The sequence below is a fragment of the Dunckerocampus dactyliophorus genome, chromosome 2 (genome assembly GCF_027744805.1).
Source record: "Dunckerocampus dactyliophorus isolate RoL2022-P2 chromosome 2, RoL_Ddac_1.1, whole genome shotgun sequence".
In the NCBI taxonomy this organism is placed as follows: Eukaryota; Metazoa; Chordata; class Actinopteri; order Syngnathiformes; family Syngnathidae; genus Dunckerocampus; species Dunckerocampus dactyliophorus.
The window spans coordinates 45,312,504-45,330,792 of NC_072820.1; the positions used below are offsets into that span (position 1 = coordinate 45,312,504).

The 18,289-nt window shown below is 42.8% G+C and overlaps 1 protein-coding gene across 4 annotated transcripts in view; it reads left to right on the top strand.

Moving 5' to 3' along the window:
• Positions 1-18,289, top strand: part of rbfox3a (RNA binding fox-1 homolog 3a) — a 592,196-nt gene that overhangs the window by 292,916 nt on the left and 280,991 nt on the right. The window contains exon 1 of one of the 4 annotated variants that reach the window (XM_054768107.1): positions 7,525-9,962. The exons of the other annotated variants lie outside the window; for them this stretch is intronic. Coding sequence (XP_054624082.1) covers positions 9,945-9,962 — 18 coding nt within the window. The 5' untranslated portion in view covers positions 7,525-9,944. Of the gene's footprint in view, positions 1-7,524; positions 9,963-18,289 lie in introns of those variants that run through there. 4 annotated transcript variants of the gene reach the window in all.

The window sequence follows — 18,289 nt, forward strand, 5'->3', positions numbered from 1 at the left end:
AAATCATTGCAGGATAATAACATTACAATTACTGTAGTAGTTCTTGTCTGACTGGTCAACAATACCTCCTAGCGATTATTAAAAAAAATAATAATGTAGCGACTGTCACAAGTGGGAGTAGCCACTTGTAAAAGGGGTGGATCCCAACGCAGGGAAACAGACCAAAAATAGATACAAAAGCTATTTAATAACACAAAGTGTCCCAAGCGGGGTAAAGTACAACACAAGCAAAAGTCACAAACCAAAAGTAGAAACACAAAACGCTGCCAGCAGAAGGCTGACAGGAAATAACTAGAATACAACTGAGAAACGCTACAGGCAAACCTGAGCTGGAACAACAACTAGTGTAGTAGGAAATAGTTCAGAGCAGAGGGTACAAGGGTGAGCCAGAAAGCGGGGAACAGGTAAGGAGCCGGACGAAACGGTACAGGTAGCAAGGAGTACAATCTGGCACTGGCTCCTAGTTGCCACTGGGTATATGAAGGGTGCCTGATGAGATTGCCTGCAGGTGTGTGCTGGGGACTCCACCCACACCGGCTGAAGCTGCACAGAGAGAAAATACCCAGCAGGCGGCAACAGAGCGACAAACACCATCGTAACAGTATTCCCCCCTCTTATAAGGCGTCTCCTGACGGCCTACCTGGTTTGCGAGGGTGAAGACGGTGGAAGTCGCTAATGAGTGAGGGGTCGAGGATACAGGAGCGGGAGACCCAGGAACGTTCCTCCGGACCGTATCCCTCCCAGTCGACCAAATATTGGAACCCTCTACCCCTCTTACAGGAGTCCAAAAGAGCCTTCACAGTGTATGCTGGCTGGCCATCGATCATACGCGGCAGGGGCGGCGCCTCGGCCGGCGGGCACAGCTGGCTGGAGGAAACTGGTTTAATGCAGGAGACGTGAAACACTGGATGTACCTTGAGGGATGATGGGAGCTTGAGCTTTACGGAGGAGGGGCTGATGATGGCGTCAATAGGAAAAAGTCCCACAAACTTTGGAGCTAGTTTCCTGCTGGTTCCTGCTAGTGGCAAATCCTTGGCCGATAGCCAAACCTCCTGGCCCACCTGTTAGTCCGGTGCCGGAACCCTATGGCAATCTGCCAGGCGTTAGTTGCGTGCGGCTGTCCGTTTGAGTGCCGCCATCGTCTCCCGCCAGATCCTTCGGGCGCGACGCAGGTGGGCTTGAACGGACGGAACAGCAACATCCGACTCCTGTTCAGGGAATAGCGGAGGCTGGTAACCGTAAGCAACTTTAAACGGTGACATACCTGTGGCTGAGTTTATGAGGGTGTTGTGGGCATATTCAACCCAGGGGAGGTGGGAGGACCATGATGCAGGGTGCTGATGGCAAACACATCGTAACACCGCTCCAAGGTCCTGGTTGGCCCGCTCTGTCTGGCCGTTTGTCTGAGGGTGATGTCCCGAGGATAGGCTGACAGATGCTCCCAAGGTCCTGCAAAAGGCCTTCCACACTCGGGACGTGAATTGGGGACCCCTGTCGGAGACAATGTCAAGTGGTATGCCATGAAGACGAAATACATGTCTCACCAATAGGTGCGCTGTTTCGAGAGCCGAAGGCAGACCCGGCAGGGCGATGAAGTGGACCATCTTAGAGAAACGGTCTACAATGCTCAAAACGACGGTCCTGCCACGGGAGGCAGGTAGTCCAGTAACAAAGTCCAGGCCGATGTGGGACCAAGGGCGGGATGGGTAATGGCTGAAGGAGTCCAGCAGGAGCACGGTGAAGAGTCTTGCTTCTGGCCCAGACAGAGCAGGCCGCGACGAATCCCTTTATGTCCGTCGTCATGGATGGCCACCAGAACCTCTGCGCCACCGCGGTTTGTGTGCGACTGACCACAGGATGGCATGCCATCTTCGACGAGTGCCCCCACTGTATGACATCCGACCTCAGATCCTGGGGAACGAATAGTCTCCCCGGAGGACAGCCGTGAGGCCGTTCCGTGCCGCTGGTAGCCTCCGAAACCCTTTTCTCCACCGCCCACTGGACTGCCCCCAACACCCGAGCCACAGGTATTATATTCTCTGGTGCAGCCTCCTCCTCCGTGGTACCAAATGTCCTGGACAGCGCGTCGGGCTTAATATTGCGCGAACCGGGTCTGTAGGTAATTGAGAAGTCGAATCTGGTGAGAAAAAAGGACCACCGGGCTTGACAGGCATTGAGTCTTTGAGCAGTTCTAATGTATGCAAGGTTCTTGTAATCGGTGATGACCATGAATGGAAGAGCTGCGCCCTCCAACCAATGACGCCACTCCCGCAGCGCGAGAACAATGGCCAGCAGCTCTCTATTTCCCACATCATAATTACCCTCTGCTTTCGTGAGGCGATGCGAGAAGAATGCATACGGGTGGAGCTTTTGGTCGACTAGGGACCGCTGCGACAGGACGGCTCCCACTCCCGTATCCGATGCGTCGACCTCAACAAGGAACTGTAAGGCAGGATTAGGGTGAATTAACACAGGTGCGGTAGTAAAAAATCTCTTAAATTGTCTAAACGCCTCCTCAGCCTTGGGGTTCCATACAAATGTAACCATTTTTTACCAATGTAACCTCTGACCATGTAAGCATGGTCAGAGGTTCGACTTTGCTGCTAAAGTTACGAATAAATCGTCTGTAAAAATTTGCAAAACCCAAAAACCTCTGCAAATGCTTCCTTGTTGTCGGAGTCGGCCATTCGACCACCGCCTGGATCTTAGCGGGATCGGCACGTATCTGACCCTTCTCCACAATATACCCCAGGAAGGACACAGAGGTGGTGTGAAATTTGCATTTCTCTGCCTTGACATATAACTGGTTCTCTAGAAGTCGCTGGAGGAAAAGCCGGACGTGACGGGTATGTTCCTGTAGGTTCCTAGAGAAAATGAGAATGTCATCCAGATAGACAAAGCAAATACGATTGATCATGTCTCTTAGCACATCGTTAATTAGGTTTTGAAAAACCGCCGGGGCGTTAGTAAGTCCAAATGGCATCACCAAATATTCGAAGTGCCCCATAGGTGTATTGAAGGCTGTCTTCCACTCGTCTCCCCTCTTTATGCGTACCAAGTGATATGTGTTCCGTAGATCTAATTTGGAGAATATTTGAGCCGAATGCAAAGCGGAGAAGGCGGAGTCTATAAGCGGGAGAGAATACCAGTTGCGGAGAGTGATACTGTTGAGCCCCCTATAGTCGATGCAAGGCCTAAGTGATTTATCCTTCTTGGCGACAAAGAAAAATCCCTCCCCTAACAGGGAAGAAAACAGGCGGATAAATCCAGAAGCAAGAGAGGAGGAAATATAGTCTTTGAGGGCTTGTAGTTCAGGGGCCGAAACATTATATAATTTGGCATTGGGCAGGCTAGCATCTGGTAACAGCTCAATAGCACAGTTGTAAGGACGATGCGGGGGCAGAGTTTGAGCGCTGTCCTTACTAAAAACCTGCTTCAGGTCATGGTAGGTCTCGGGTACCCCAGATAACTCAATCCTCTCCTCGACAACGTGGGTAATGAGAGTCTCAGTGACAGCAGAGCACAAACAATTAGCGTGACAAAAGGGGCTCCAGTTATTTATACGCATCCTGTTCCAATCAATCGAAGGGTTGTGTAATTTTAGCCACGTGAGACCAAGAACAACCGGGGCGGAACAAGACGGAATCAAATAGAAACGGATACTCTCAAAATGATTACCCGACAACCGGAGTGACAAGGGTTCGGTCTGGTGAGACACAGCCGCCAAGAGACGCCCATCCAAGGATAGTACCTCCTTAGGGGAGGGTAGTTCAACTAACTTAAGATTGCAAGTCTTAGCAAAATTAGGGTCCAAAAAACAATCATCAGAACCAGAGTCAATGAGTACAGTAACTTGAATATTATTCCCCCCTCCCATGATAGTTCCATGGACCTGTAGTCTGTATGGGGGTGCGCAAGACTGAAAAGGAGTGGCATTGGTCTTATACTCAGTCCGTGAGCGCAGGGCGATCCCCAACCATGGGTTGACCTGATACAGATACCGATACCGATGTGAGACTCTCGGCTGATCCCGAGGTCGATCCCCATCTCTGTCCAGGTCTAGCAGGGCATCGTTGGAGCCAGTGATCCGGATCACCGCAATACAGGCATAATTCCATCTTGCGGCGGCGGGTCCTTTCTGCTTGCGTGAGACGGCGAGCTCCCAGCTGCATTGGGGTTTCTGTGAGTGTTGAGTCGGTCTCCATCGGCAGGCACAAGGCAGGTTTCCTCTCCATCGGCGGGGTTGATACGAGTCGCGGAGTAGACGGACGGGTATCGATCCTCCTCTCTTCCGCGTGCTCCTTTGCTCGATCCCTGATGCGATTGTCCAATCTTGTAGCTAGATCTATGAGTTCATCCAATGACACAGAATAGTCTTTAGCCACTAATTCGTCCTTTATGCGAGGATTAAGAGCCTTACGAAAAATGTCCCGAAGAACGGCAGTATCGGTGTAGCCGCTCTTGACAGCCATGACACGGAAGTCAATAGCGAAATCCTCCACCGTGCGTCCCCCCTGTTTCAGTTCTAGTAGCCGACCCCCGGCCTCTCTACCATGAACCGGGTGATGAAAGACTCTTCTAATTTCTGCCAGAAATGTCTGCATAGAAGTGTGCGTGGCAGGAACTGACTTGCCAATGGCCATAGCCCATGTAGCTGCTCTGCCGGTAAGTAAGCTCATAATAAAGGCTATACATGCTGGGTCCGAGCCATAAGTAGTTGGCTGCTGATCGAACACCAGCGAGCATTGGTGCAAAAATTGTTCACAGGACTGTGACTCACCCGAAAAACGAGGAGGGTGAGGATACTGTTCCTGTCCTGAATTAGTAATCAGTGTCGATAATGAGGCAGGAGTGGAGATAATCGCTACAGCTGTGGCTGCCTCGTCCTCCTGCAGCAGATGTGTACATACCCTCGCTAGACGTTGGTCCATACTGTCGACCGCTAGGGTGAGTGCGGAAACGGTGTCCGTGAGATCACGCAGCCTCTTATCATGGTCGCTGACCACCTGGCCTTGATGAGACAGGGCGCTGCTGACGTGGTCCAATCCTGCGAGCTCCATTGTGGCCCGATTGTTCTGTCACAAGTGGGAGTAGACACTTGCAAAAGGGGAGGATCCCAACGCAGGGAAACAGACCAAAAATAGATACAAAAGGTATTTAATAACACAAAGTGTCCCAAGCGGAGTAAAGTACAACACAAGCAAAACTCACAAACCAAAAGTAGAAACACAAAACGCTGCCAGCAGAAGGCTGACAGGAAATAACTAGAATACAACTGAGAAACGCTACAGGCAAACCTGAGCTGGAACAACAACTAGTGTAGCAGGAAATAGTTCAGAGCAGAGGGTACAAGGGTGAGCCAGAAAGCGGGGAACAGGTAAGGAGCCGGACGAAGCGGTACAGGTAGCAAGGAGTACAATCTGGCACTGGCTCCTAGTTGCCGCTGGGTATATGAAGGGTGCCTGATGAGATCGCCTGCAGGTGTGTGCTGGGGACTCCACCCACACCGGCTGAAGCTGCACAGAGAGAAAATACCCAGCAGGCGGCAGCAGAGCGACAAACACCATCGTAACACCGACAAATCGAGGCTTGAGTGCAAGTGAAGTGCCCGTGTCTAAATAATGTCTAAATAAATCCCACCCTTTGTCTATTCACCATACAAGCAAAGGAATACATTATAAGCAAAGGAATACATTAATACGTTCGTGGGAATACATTCCCACAAACGCCCAATGTAAGAAATACGCAGACCTGCCAACATGTATGCAGTTTTAACCCTCGAATACTCTTGCAGGGCCGCACGGTGGTCTAGTGGTTAGCATGTTGTCCAACACAGTAACAACACAGTCTGGAGATCGGAAGTGATTCTGTTCCGTATTTATTTATTTATCTATTTACTTTTATTCTATTTTCTTATGTTTTTTTTCTTATCTCTGCTGTCTTGCCGTGGTTGCTTTATATTGTGATGAAGTGATTAAACTTTTTATGACATTCTTGCAGCTCCATCTAGAATCTATGTGATATTAAACGGCAAGGTACATGTTTACTGGTTCTAGAACAGGGGTGGGCAAACTTTTTGACTCGCGGGCCACACTGGGTTAAAAAACTTTGTCGAAGTGGCCGTGTATATATACTGTAGGTGGCAGCTCACTGTGCAACAAAACAAAAACACAATGCATCCACAGCAAGTTAACGCAGCACATCAATCAACAACTCAGCACTAAACATAGCACGAAACTTAAAACTGTTATTTCTAAATGTCCGCAAGGCATGCTGGGTAGTCCAGCTGTAACAACAATATGAACTACAGTATGAACAATAAAACACTGGATTACAAGTTAATGTTAACTCCTGTTGTTTACTTCTCTGACGACCTCCTCAACGCATTTTGCAATCTAGCAAAAATGCAACAAACACGGCAATATGTTGGTAGAAAGAGTACCACAAGCTACCCAGCATGCCTTACGATGGGAATTTATGGGTGTTTTTTGGGCATGGGTATTGTGGGAGGAAACCGGAGTACCCGGAGAAAACCCACGCACGCACGGGGAGAGCATGCAAACTCCACACAGAAATGCCCAGGGGAGAATCGAACCCAAGTCTTCCTGATCTCCTGACAAAGAAAACATGACGAATGAAGGTTGAGAGGTTGGCAGGTCTGTATATGTAACATCACATATTAGACAATTATATATTACAAAACATTGCAAATGTGTTCCACTTGGTCTTTGGTATTATTTTACTTCAAGGACAAATTAGTCTGGGTTCTTATGGATTAATATCAAATTTTATGTATTAAAAAAATACAGAATTCTACAATATATATATTTTTAAATATTTGTGATCACTGTCATAGTTCATCATTTCATGACTGCTATTATGTCTGATTGTCATTGACAGCTTTGTCATTGCGGTTGTTGATATTGATTTGTCCTTTATCCTTGTTCGTCTTTATAGTTGTCACGGACATTTATTTGCTGATGTCGTTCTGTATGTTTCTGTTGTTCTGTCACAATTGTTGTTGTTGCTGCTGTTGTCCTTGTCTCTTGTCTCTCTTTTTTTTGTTTTTGTCCCCCCCCCCCCGTTTCCTTTTCTCTTCTTCTCTGTCCCCTCCTGCTCCGGTCCGGGCGCTCCAAATTTGCTTTATAACAAGCATCAAGGTCGAATAAATTTTGTATGACAGGGGAAGTGTATATCACACTTCTCTCTGGCAGAGTAAATCTGTTGAGCACTTGACGGCATTTAGGTATACAATTCTATCTGCTTTAAAGGCTGGACAGGACAGGGGTAAAAAAAAAATAAATAAAAAAAAAAAAAATATATATATATATATATATATATATATATATATATATTTTTAAATAACAAATAATCTACTTTTGCCAGTGTTTACAGTTCGTGCGGGGCAGTATTTTAGGTAGTGAAGTAGTTAATGTGGCAACTTGAATCAGTGATTGTATTGACTGTGATGGTGATGTGGGGGGTGTTTAAAGGACAAATGTGCTGAGGCAGGCGAGTATTCAATCCTCACCCGCCCCACTCTCTCACTCCCTCACTCTCTCCATGTCTTGCACAGCTTCACTACAAACACACCTCACATGTATGGCGAACACACTCCACTTTATATTCCATTACACACTGTACATTACATACATACACAAATTAGCTGTAAAGATTATTCAGCCAATTAATTTGACAATAAAACACATTTGATTTACTATTTTACTTTAACTTTTATGCTTTTCATTATCGAAAAAGCTATCAACTATGACTATCTATTAACTCTAGACTTGCACGTTCTTTATCGCCGCTGTTGAAAATATTAAACACATAAAGTGATGAAATAAAATCTGCTTCTTCCTACTCCTACGTTACATGTTGCATTGTGTAAGTGTAAACATGTGTGATGTGATTAAACTTTTTAATTGAATAAAGTTAACAAAATAACATACTTGTAAGGTATCTGGACACGTCAATAATGTTTGATACAAAATATTTAGCGGTCCAAGATTTTAATATTAATTTTATGAAACAAACTTTTTGATTTAACCAAGTCACAAAACAATGCAGGTGCATTTTGAAATGTTCGTTTTATTGTAACATTTTTTAAGACCAAATAAACCACTAACGTTATGATAATACATAATCATTTTCTTTAGTATGAAATCTTTCACTCTGTAAAGTTGTGGAATTGGTTCTTGTGACATGTATTTTCTCACAGGCAATTCATACTTTCTGTCAAGCTTTAGGAGCATTTCTAGAAATGCTGGCTTTTCAACTGTACTATAGAGCAGCATTTCTTTTTCCATGTATTAAACGACACTCTCTGTGAACTGTGTATTTACTTTGCCGATCAAACATCTCAATGAGCGTTGACTGGGTCAGGTAGATCAGGTAGATACTGTATGTTTGAGATGGGCAAGTTCGTTTTCTTGCCTTTCATGTTGCCACCAATTTCGAACAAATTCGGCGTACCGTATTTTGTGTTGATGGGCACTTTGCTCATTACCACACGGGAGCTGTGGCATTTGGCTTTGCAATCCTCTTTTTTTTCCCTCCTAATTTCTCCTACGTTACCTTGCATTGCTCCTCACAAGGGTCTACTCTTTTGCTATGTGCATGCGACACACCACATCGAGAAAGAAACTGTATGATTGACAAGCGATCTCACTCCGTCCAAGCCGTTCGATGGGTGCTGCAACCAATGCACAGAGTGAACCCTGCCTATTTGGAGGCGAGAGACGAGGAAAACAGACGCGCATGAACATGCCAATATATGGAGGCGGGCAAAATTATCCAGTTCATTTTGATTTGCGATTGAAGTTATTTATTTCTGAATGACAAATCTTGTCATGTTTTGACCTTGTGAGACCTCGTGACACCCCTATCTCAGTGTTTGCTTGTTTTTTTTTAAAAAAGCTTGTGATTTGAATGTTTGTAGAATCGGTTTTGCTGAGTGTTTAGCTTTGTTAAGCATGTTTGAAATTAACTCAACCACTGCCATCGACATCACATCATTTGCTGCTTTAACTATGGACACTTAGACGCAAACATAAGTTAATACAGCCCACACTGATCTATCTACAACATACGTTAGCAGTTCCATTTCTTTTTTTATTCAAAACAGTACTTTTTGTGTACTGTCTCGCGCCAGATGCAACATAAATTTCTCTTAGCCTGAAATGTGTGCTTTTTGTTTCCCGGTTGTCCAGCCTGTAAACCATACCCCTCCCATCCCCTTGCGTCCATGCTCTCCCCGTTCCATCTTCCCCCTCTCCATCTCTTCTCCGTTGAAAGCATCTGTGCTTCCACTCGGCGTGGTGATCTCCGTCTTTTTCCGAACCCTCGGTCTCTCCTGCTCCCATTGACAGAAGAAAGTGTCACACTCGCCTCCGTCGTAAAGCACTTCGGCTGATCCGAAGCTACTGAGGACAAGAATAGAAAGCAAGCATTAAGTGGAAACAGTAAATGAAGAACGAGGAGCAAAAACAAGTGGATAGGACAGGAGGTTGTAAAGTTGTGAAAAGGTGGTAGAAGAAGAGTAGGAGTTTGGCAAAGCGAGGATACGCCTAAGAGCACTATCCCCTCTCCTTATTGTTTTTCTCTCCTTCCGTATCCCTTTGGCAAAGAAGAAGACATTTTTAGTGGAGCGGGAGCAGCTTTCTGCAGCAAACTCGAACAGGAGACCGACTCTTCAGGGGCGGCGGAACACATAAAGGGATCTTTATAACTTGGCTACATATCCACAAACACAGGGGCAATTAACTGGTTGTCAGCAGACGGCGCTGCCAAAAAAAAAAAACTTCCCAGAGAGAGAAGGGGGGAAAAAACAAGTGAAGGGACTGAGGAAGTACTAGCACTGCAAGACAGGAAGTTTGACCAAGAGAGACAGCGAGCTGTGGCCTTGCGCTTCCTTTGAAAGTCTTCAATCCATCCTTGCAGAGATGATGATGTATTTCTGGGTGAGTACCGAGGCCTTGTGAGACTTATGCTCTAATCACAGCTCGGGAAAAAAAAAACATGAGGTTATTGATCTTGCCTGAGTATCTTTTGTCGTATGAATAACAATTGTTTCAACAGCCTTTTGTGTAAGAGATAGTTTTCAATTTGCATCATCCTTGCACTGATAATCAAGCATTTTCTTGGCTCTAAGTTACCGTTTGTTATATCTGTTCCTGTCATGAAGAAAAGCTGTGGTGACGTTTTGGACGTCTGGAGATTTTAGCAACGTAATCCAGCTAAAACCCGCAAATCTTTAGCAATAGATTTGGTATATAAGGTTATTAATCTTAATTTACATAATAAACAGTAAAACAGAATAAAATTAATAAACAGAATGCAATGTGACCGTTGTATCAATATACACATGCTATACATTGACATTACCGGAGCAATGTCAGCTAAACGCTCAACCAAACCAATTTTAGGACAACGGAAAACAGTTTAGATCACAAGCATTTAAATTGGCACAGGGCGAAAACAAGCAAGCAGTCAGAGACCAGCATACGTCATGAATAATTGTATAAAACAAAACACTAATGCGACAAACTTAGCGCCGTTTGAAAGCTACCGCATAGCCCTACCGAAAGGTACAAGTATCATTCCTGTACTGCTAAAACTCAACCTAACAAGCAGCTTCAATTCCTCTTATCCAGTCGCAAAGATTTGTACATTTCACATCTCCAGTAGCCACCGCAGTCTCCCCTGTGTTTCATACCAAGATCATCTACAGTATGTAGACCTACTATTACAATCACAGTGGTATTTGGATATGTCTTTTTCTAGCAAACCTCACAAATCCCCCGAGGGCCACATACAGAAAAATCAAACAATGCGTGGACGACTTGTTTATTAAAGACTTTAAACCCAACCAAATGTAGGTCAAGTTGGCAAAGCAAATACGGTGGAACCTTGGTTAGCGTCATTAATCAGTTCCAGATGGTCCGACTCAAACGTACGCTAACCCAGGGGTCCCCAGCCACTGGGCCGCAGCCCGGTACTGGTCCGTGGGCGGGGCCGAACCAGGCTGCAAGAAACTTTCAGATGCAATGATCAATGATCACCAGACAGCAAGGTGACATGGAAATAATGTAGAATCTACTTTGAATTTCAATGTTGGCTCATTGAGTCAACGTCGGACTTCAATGTTGATTGCGACAATGTTGATTTCATAACCACAGATCAACACAATTTCAATAATATTTCAAGTAATGTGAACATTGAAATGATGTTGAAATTTCAACATAACTAAAACATGTGTTTTCAGTGATATTTCAATGAAAATACCAGAAGAAATAGGGCCCATTTCATGCTGTTCAATACCAGCATTAAAATCTTGCTTTATCTACAGTCAAGATTTCTCACCTTATTATCAAAACGCTGGCACTTGCAACTTTCTTTGGCTCCATTGTGGGTTATTTTGCGGCTGAAATCACAGTGGTGTGCCGTCAGGGCCAGCAAAGCCTTCTCTGCTGGCCTAAACACTATCAGAATCACTGACCTACATTTACAACTTAAATTCTAGTACTTTATATTATATTCATTTATTCCCAATCGTATTTAGAAGCATGTCTCTTGGCTGCAGCGCCCCCTGTAGTGTATGTGTATGTTACATTTTCCTGATTTCACAGTCAGATTTCAGCTTCTATGTGTTGCCATTTTAAAGGAAAACTGCTCTTTTTTTGGAATCGTTCTTATTATCCACGAACCTTATGTGAGAGGTGAAGACACTTCTGTCTTTTGGAGAAGTGGCAGCTAAGAATGCACGTAATGGGACGCACCTATTCCGCCCATAAAGCCTTCTGAAAAAGCCTCCAAAAAGCGTCAACAACCCTCCATTTACATAATGTGACCTGCATTTTAACCAAGCTACAGCAACATTGTTATTATTATTGTTATTAACATAGTTAGGCCAAAGAACAAGGTTACTGGCGTGACTTTGGTTTGAGTTTGGAAAAGTGAATGCTTGGTGTAGGCGTTGGTTTGTATGTTGCCATGTGGAATTAGTGCTTAAACATGACCAAAATACGGCAAAATGCTCAAAGTATTACAAGTTATCGTGAATGTACCTTTTAGTACATGGTCACAGCATGTATAGAAATCCATAAAACCTTGTTGGAGGTTTTTGGAGGTGTTTTAATAGCAGGCTTTCCAGGCGGAGTAGGTGTGTCCTATTACGTACATTCATCAGCTGCTTCTTTTTTAGCTGTTTTTATATTTTTAGAACGCACAGGAAAGAGAAAGACGTGTGTTTATGTCTCACATATGGATTGTGGATAATGGGCAAAATTCCAAAAAAGTGCAGTTTTCCTTTAATGTAATCTGACCAGGGCCTTCAGAATCAGGGGTGCTGGCCCATGTCACATTAGCTATGGGGCAGATCAGATTTCAGAGTCGCCTCTCATTGCCAGCTAGTTACGCCCACAGTGGCTGACTGAGGAGGCCTAATTTTCATCTCTGGTGTATTTTATTTGAGGTTTTATATTTTTGTCGTTATTTGATACATATCAATTCTGAACTGTTTTGGATGATCTTGTAGTGTAGATGTTTGGAGTAGTTTGAACCCTTAATCACTGAGCCGTTCCATTTAGGCTTGTTCCATTTGGATGAGAAGAAGATCACTGATGGAAATTAGTTACTAACGCTCAAAGTTACTAGCAGTAACGTAAGGCAGGCGTGCTTACGTACAGCATCACTGATACAGCATTGGTATTGCAGATACTCGCTATGTTGGAGTTTCCCTGATGCTAAATAACTAGCATGGTGAAGTAATGATCCTAGGGTCCGACACGGGCAAAACACTGCCGCGGACAATTTTTAGTATTTTTTTTTTAAATGATACTGGCCTTCACAGCATCTGCCGGAAAACAAACATAAACAAATCTGGCTGGTTAAGTCCCCACTGAAGGCCCAGGTACCAAATGTACTGCCCACCCCTGCGTGATCAAAAGTTAGAGCTGAGTTCCAGGTTTCCACTGCGAGAGCGAGCTAACAGGCTGCTAAGAAGGACGTTTTGTGATAAAAATGCACTAAGAACACAGTTGGACTCATGCAGTGTACAGTATTAATAACACAAGACGTGTGCCACATTGTACGCTGGAGTGGAAGATGTATGCAAACCGGGGCGAGATTTGGCTACTTATTCTTGTAAGATTACACCTTTTAAATATCATTTAAGTATGCTGCAAGCCAATAAAAGTTGACAAAAGTCCCTCGATCCACACTTTGGACACCGCTGCCTATGATATGAATATACAGTATACAGCTACATTGTTTATAAAACATCCAGATGACAAACTTCAAGCCAAAATAGTTGTGCATATTTCATCATTAGGCTGTGTAGTATTTCTGCTTAATTGTAAATTAAAAGAAGAGTGTTCACTATATGGAATAATAGGAGAGGCTTTTATTACCTATTATGCAATAAACAGCAGTGCCACTGATGGCTTTTTAAATGGTTTTGACATTCAGGTTACCAAGTAATTACGAACTGCTGTGAGTGCAAGGGCCACTTACTATATGTCCTGCAGTGCAGCAAGCATAATAGGACATGTTTAGTCAGGACTCCTAAATTCCCTTTCCCCCACATGTAAAAGATGGGGCTTGGCGATGCTACGATTTTTGGTATAGATCGGCCCAGTATCGCAAGTACCGATACCTTTCACCGCGAAATTTCTCAAGAAATTAAATAATTTTGTTGATTTTGCCTTTAATTTGTTGATCATGATTCTATCAGATTTCTGCATGTTTTTGTTGCTCTGAAGCTGCTAATATTTCTATCATGTTCACAGAAGTGCTCATGTTTGCATATTTCTTTGCTGCAACGCTCCTCAAATTGCACCGTTGTTTCCCTTTTGTTTTGGTGAACCATTTGAAGCTTTCGCAGAAGGGAAATGCTGGAAAAGATAACCTTAAATGTTAAAATGCACTTAACTTAAGTTATTTTGGTTTTCCCCCACAAATAGAATCTTGTTTAAAGATTCAACAACATCCACAGGATGCTTCATTTAAGAACTGCTCAAAACAATGTTTTAGTGATGACATACTGTAAATCGTTTTTGGTGACCAATACAGACTAAATTGCAGATTTTGTGGCGCAACTTAGTATCCTGGTTAAAGAAAATAAATACTGATGTTATCAAATTTGCACTTCTGGTTGTGATTTTTAATAGCATGAGTTAAGATTAACGTATATATTTGTGGAACAAGTGGACTTTTTTTTGTAAAGTCTTTTTGTAGGATTAATTTGCACTTATTTCAAGATCAGCGAGTTTCAGGATACAGTAGTACCTCGCATAACGTAAACCTTCTTTTACGTAAATTCCACTGAACGTAAAGAATTTATGTAACGTTTTTGCATCGTATTACGGAAGAAATTCCATATGACGTAAAGCATCAAGTTGGTGCAAGTTCAGAAATTCGATTTGAATAGCTCGCGCGACAGAGAGGGGGAAACATTTTCCATGACTAACAGAGTACACTTGGTGACGCCTTCTGACGCTTCACGCTCTCATTGGCTGATTATCGGGGCCACCGCCTACGCTCTCATCTCATTGGCTGACTTATACAGTGCGTACGTGACTTTGTGTGAGAGACAGGCTTCTCCCTTCCTCATCGTAGTCGCCCTTAAACTAGTTGATTCTTTTTGTTTTTCAGTTTTATTCATTTACAGTAATCTTATTTATTACCTTATTTTATATTGGAATGTTACTCTACTATGTTTATGCTAACGTTTTCTTATAATTTCCCACCATATTTGGTGGATTTTGAATATTTTGAAGGGCCAAAGGGGTGAGTTTGGGAAGGTCTTGGAACGGATTAGGCTATTTACATGTGTTTTACGCTTCGTATAACATAAAAACCATATAACATAAACGTTCTCGGAACGGATTATTTACGTTGTAGGGGCGTCTACTGTACTGCTTATTCATTTTGCACTAATATGCAATTTCATTTTCACTTAGTTTAATAATAATTAACTTTTTATTGGTTGTATTAAGTATTTTATTCTCAAAATAGGTAATTTTTATCTTAAAGGTCCTGTTTATTTTTAACAAAAAAAATCTTAATCTAGGTGCATGGACAGATACAGTAATTTCACTAGTTGGAAGTATTTTTTCTAATATCTAGTCTGTTTATCTTATATTCGGCAAGCCCGTTTTTGCATTTAAGATAGATTTAGTCTTATTTCAAGCTCTGTCAACTAATTTCAGGATACAGCTTTATTACTTCACACTAGTATTAGGTATTAGGTTGGGGCGGCCGTGGCTCAGGCGGTAGCGCAGGTCGTCCAGAAACCAGAAGGTTGGTGGATTGATCCTTGCTCCCGCCATCCAGTCACTGTCATTGTGTCCTTGGGGCAGCGGATTTTTAGAAATAAAAATCTTAAATCTAGGATTATTTCCAGATAGAGAAATCTTAATTTAGTTTTTTTTTTTCAAAAATCTAGTCTTTTTATTTTATATTTGGCCAGCATTAAGCATTTTTTTTACGTAACTATCAAAATATTAAATTTATTAATCCTAACACAGACTGTTGCAGCCGTAATCCACACCAAGATGAAGCTGAACTGTGAAACCCAGACGTCACTTCCTGCCCGCTCACCGCTCAGCTCCCCTAGCACCAGAACACATTTACAGAAACACACACGAGCCTTATTTATGTCTGAAATGGATTATTTTCTGTTATAGGGTGACAATGACCATGTTATTTACTATCTAGAGGGCTCTAATTATGTTAAAAACCATATTTAGAAGGTCGTAAACAGGTTTTCTATGCTCTAAGTACAAAAATATTAACTTAAAAATATTAACTGCGATAAAAGAGTGATGACTGGAATATTAAAAGCTGAACAATCACATATTTTGGAGGTGCATGTCAAGCTTTGCCGGAGGATTTAGAAGGGGCGGAGCCAGCCTACATAACTTCCGCTGCAACATAATTCAGACTTCAGGCTACAAACCCAAGAGTAATATTTTACCCAGCTGGTTTAATATAAAAGTAGTTGAAGAACTAGAGAAGAACAGTTGAAGTGGACTATTTGACACACAACTGAAGCATTACAATTATTAATTGTCTTAAAAATGAGCTTTAAAGGCAAAAAATAAGTGTTTACCTGACACACTGCCATGTTGGGGAAGGCATATCCTGGGATAGGCACACAACTGTCACATGACAACTACTCCAAAGGCGACCATCTTCCCAGAAAAGGTTTCACTGCACTGTCGATTTATTTTAAACAGCCCAGGTGGTTGGTGCACCACCCGTTTTCTTCATCCAAAACACTACTGAACATAGCATTGCATGAATCAGGTATTCTCAAATGCAAATCAACGTGGTGGTAAAAATCTACACATCACATGTTTGACCCGATTCTGCCTACCCTCAGCAGTTAGGAGAAGAAGCACGCTCTCAGAAGTATTTTGTCTTTTCCTTTCCAAATCCTGAAGTCAGCATAGACATCATTTTGAAGCCAATGTCCTCCATTAATTTTGCTCCAAGCGGGTTTTAGCTTTATTCTGTCATCAAGGTTTAATGTCATATGGGCTAGCAGATTGAAGAGACCGTGTGGAGTTGCAGCGTATTTGGAATTGTTTTTTATTGATGCTGAAAAAGCAAGCGTACTGACCTTCATGTGAAAAATCAGACGTAGTGCTCGTCTACTAGAGGGCATCCTGCGTGTTTTTCCCAGGCTGTCTGGACGGTAAGGGAGACCCAGCCAGTGAAGTGTTTGCGTTTTCAGTCGTTGGACTGCCGAAGCGAACCTTGAGGCTTTGGCTTATTGATTGAATGCAAGCTTTGCATTGTAAATTGAAGGCAGCCCATAGCCGTTGGTTGATTTCTAGCATCAAGCCCTAAAATCTAAAACACTACGTTGAGCGCACACACTAGACAGATTTAGCATAGTTCTATTGTCTTGACAGCATTTAATGTTCTGAAATGTTGAAGTGGACATGCTTGCAACTGAGGAAACGCAGCACGCTATGGCCGTGGTTTGTTTGTTTTGAAGATGCTTAACAAGTTACGTTAAATAAACATGCACAATCAACATGTCTGAAAAGGAGTAGGAAGAAGCAGGTTTTATTTATTCCCACTTCATATCTATTCGTGATTAATAAATCGAATAAGATGAAGATAATACCAATAAAAAGAAAAGTAATACAAAAAATAAAAATGGATAAGGAAATAGGAGTTTGGTAATTATAATGATACAAATACATTAGAAAATAAAATAAATAGAAAATAAAATAAATTAAATTAAGAGGTTAAAGATAAAGAATATACTGTATAAATAAATACAAGAGTAAAGAACAGAAACATTATGCTACGCATACATGAATGCATGAATGAAGCCATAAAGTAAGTAAGTTGTTAATGATATTGAATTATGAAATACAGCGCAACCTTGTTCAGCATCATTCATTTGCTCCGGAAGTTGTCGAATTGGCATTTGTGACACGTATTTTCTCACAGGCATTAAACTGCGCTCTCCGTGAACGCACACCATTTTGTGGTGTTCCGTTTGTACAGCGGGACCTTGGTTACAAATGAATAACCGAATGAATTTTTCATGAATCTCATCCAGAAAGCCTAAAATTTTAACACAAAACACATTTTTAGTTTTACAATTCTAGTTTTACATGCAGGAAACAATTTGAAATGCATATAAATACATAGGCTACAGCATGCCCCCGCCACCCTAAAGAGGAGAAGCGGTATAGAAAATGGATGGATGGATGGATGATGAATGAAAGGGATAGATGAACCTCGATACTGTAACCAAAAATGGAGCCAAAGAAAGTTGCGAGTGCCGGCATTTTGATCAAGAAGGCGAGAAACACTATTGAATTCAAGAAATAACTCATGACAAAACAGGAAGGTGGTGGTGGTTGATCTTGCTGCCACATCATGTTTTTGAGAACAGTGAATGCAGTCAGTTAATGAAGGTGAAAGTAACCTTAAATCTTCATTTATCCCTTTTTTGTCACTTATAGGACTCCTTTAGTGCTTCCATTCATCCATCCATCCTCTATGCCGCTTGTCCTCACTAGGGTTACGGGGTATGCTTGAACCTATCCCAGCTGACTTTGGACGAGAGGCGGGGTACACCCTGGACTGGTTGCCAGCCAATCACAGGGCACATGTAGACAAACAACCAATCACACTCACATTCATACATATGGACCATTTAGAGTCTCCAATTAATGTGCGAGGAAACCGGAGTACCCGGAGAAAACCCACGCATGCACGGGGAGAACATGCAAACGCCACACAGAGATGCCCAAACGGA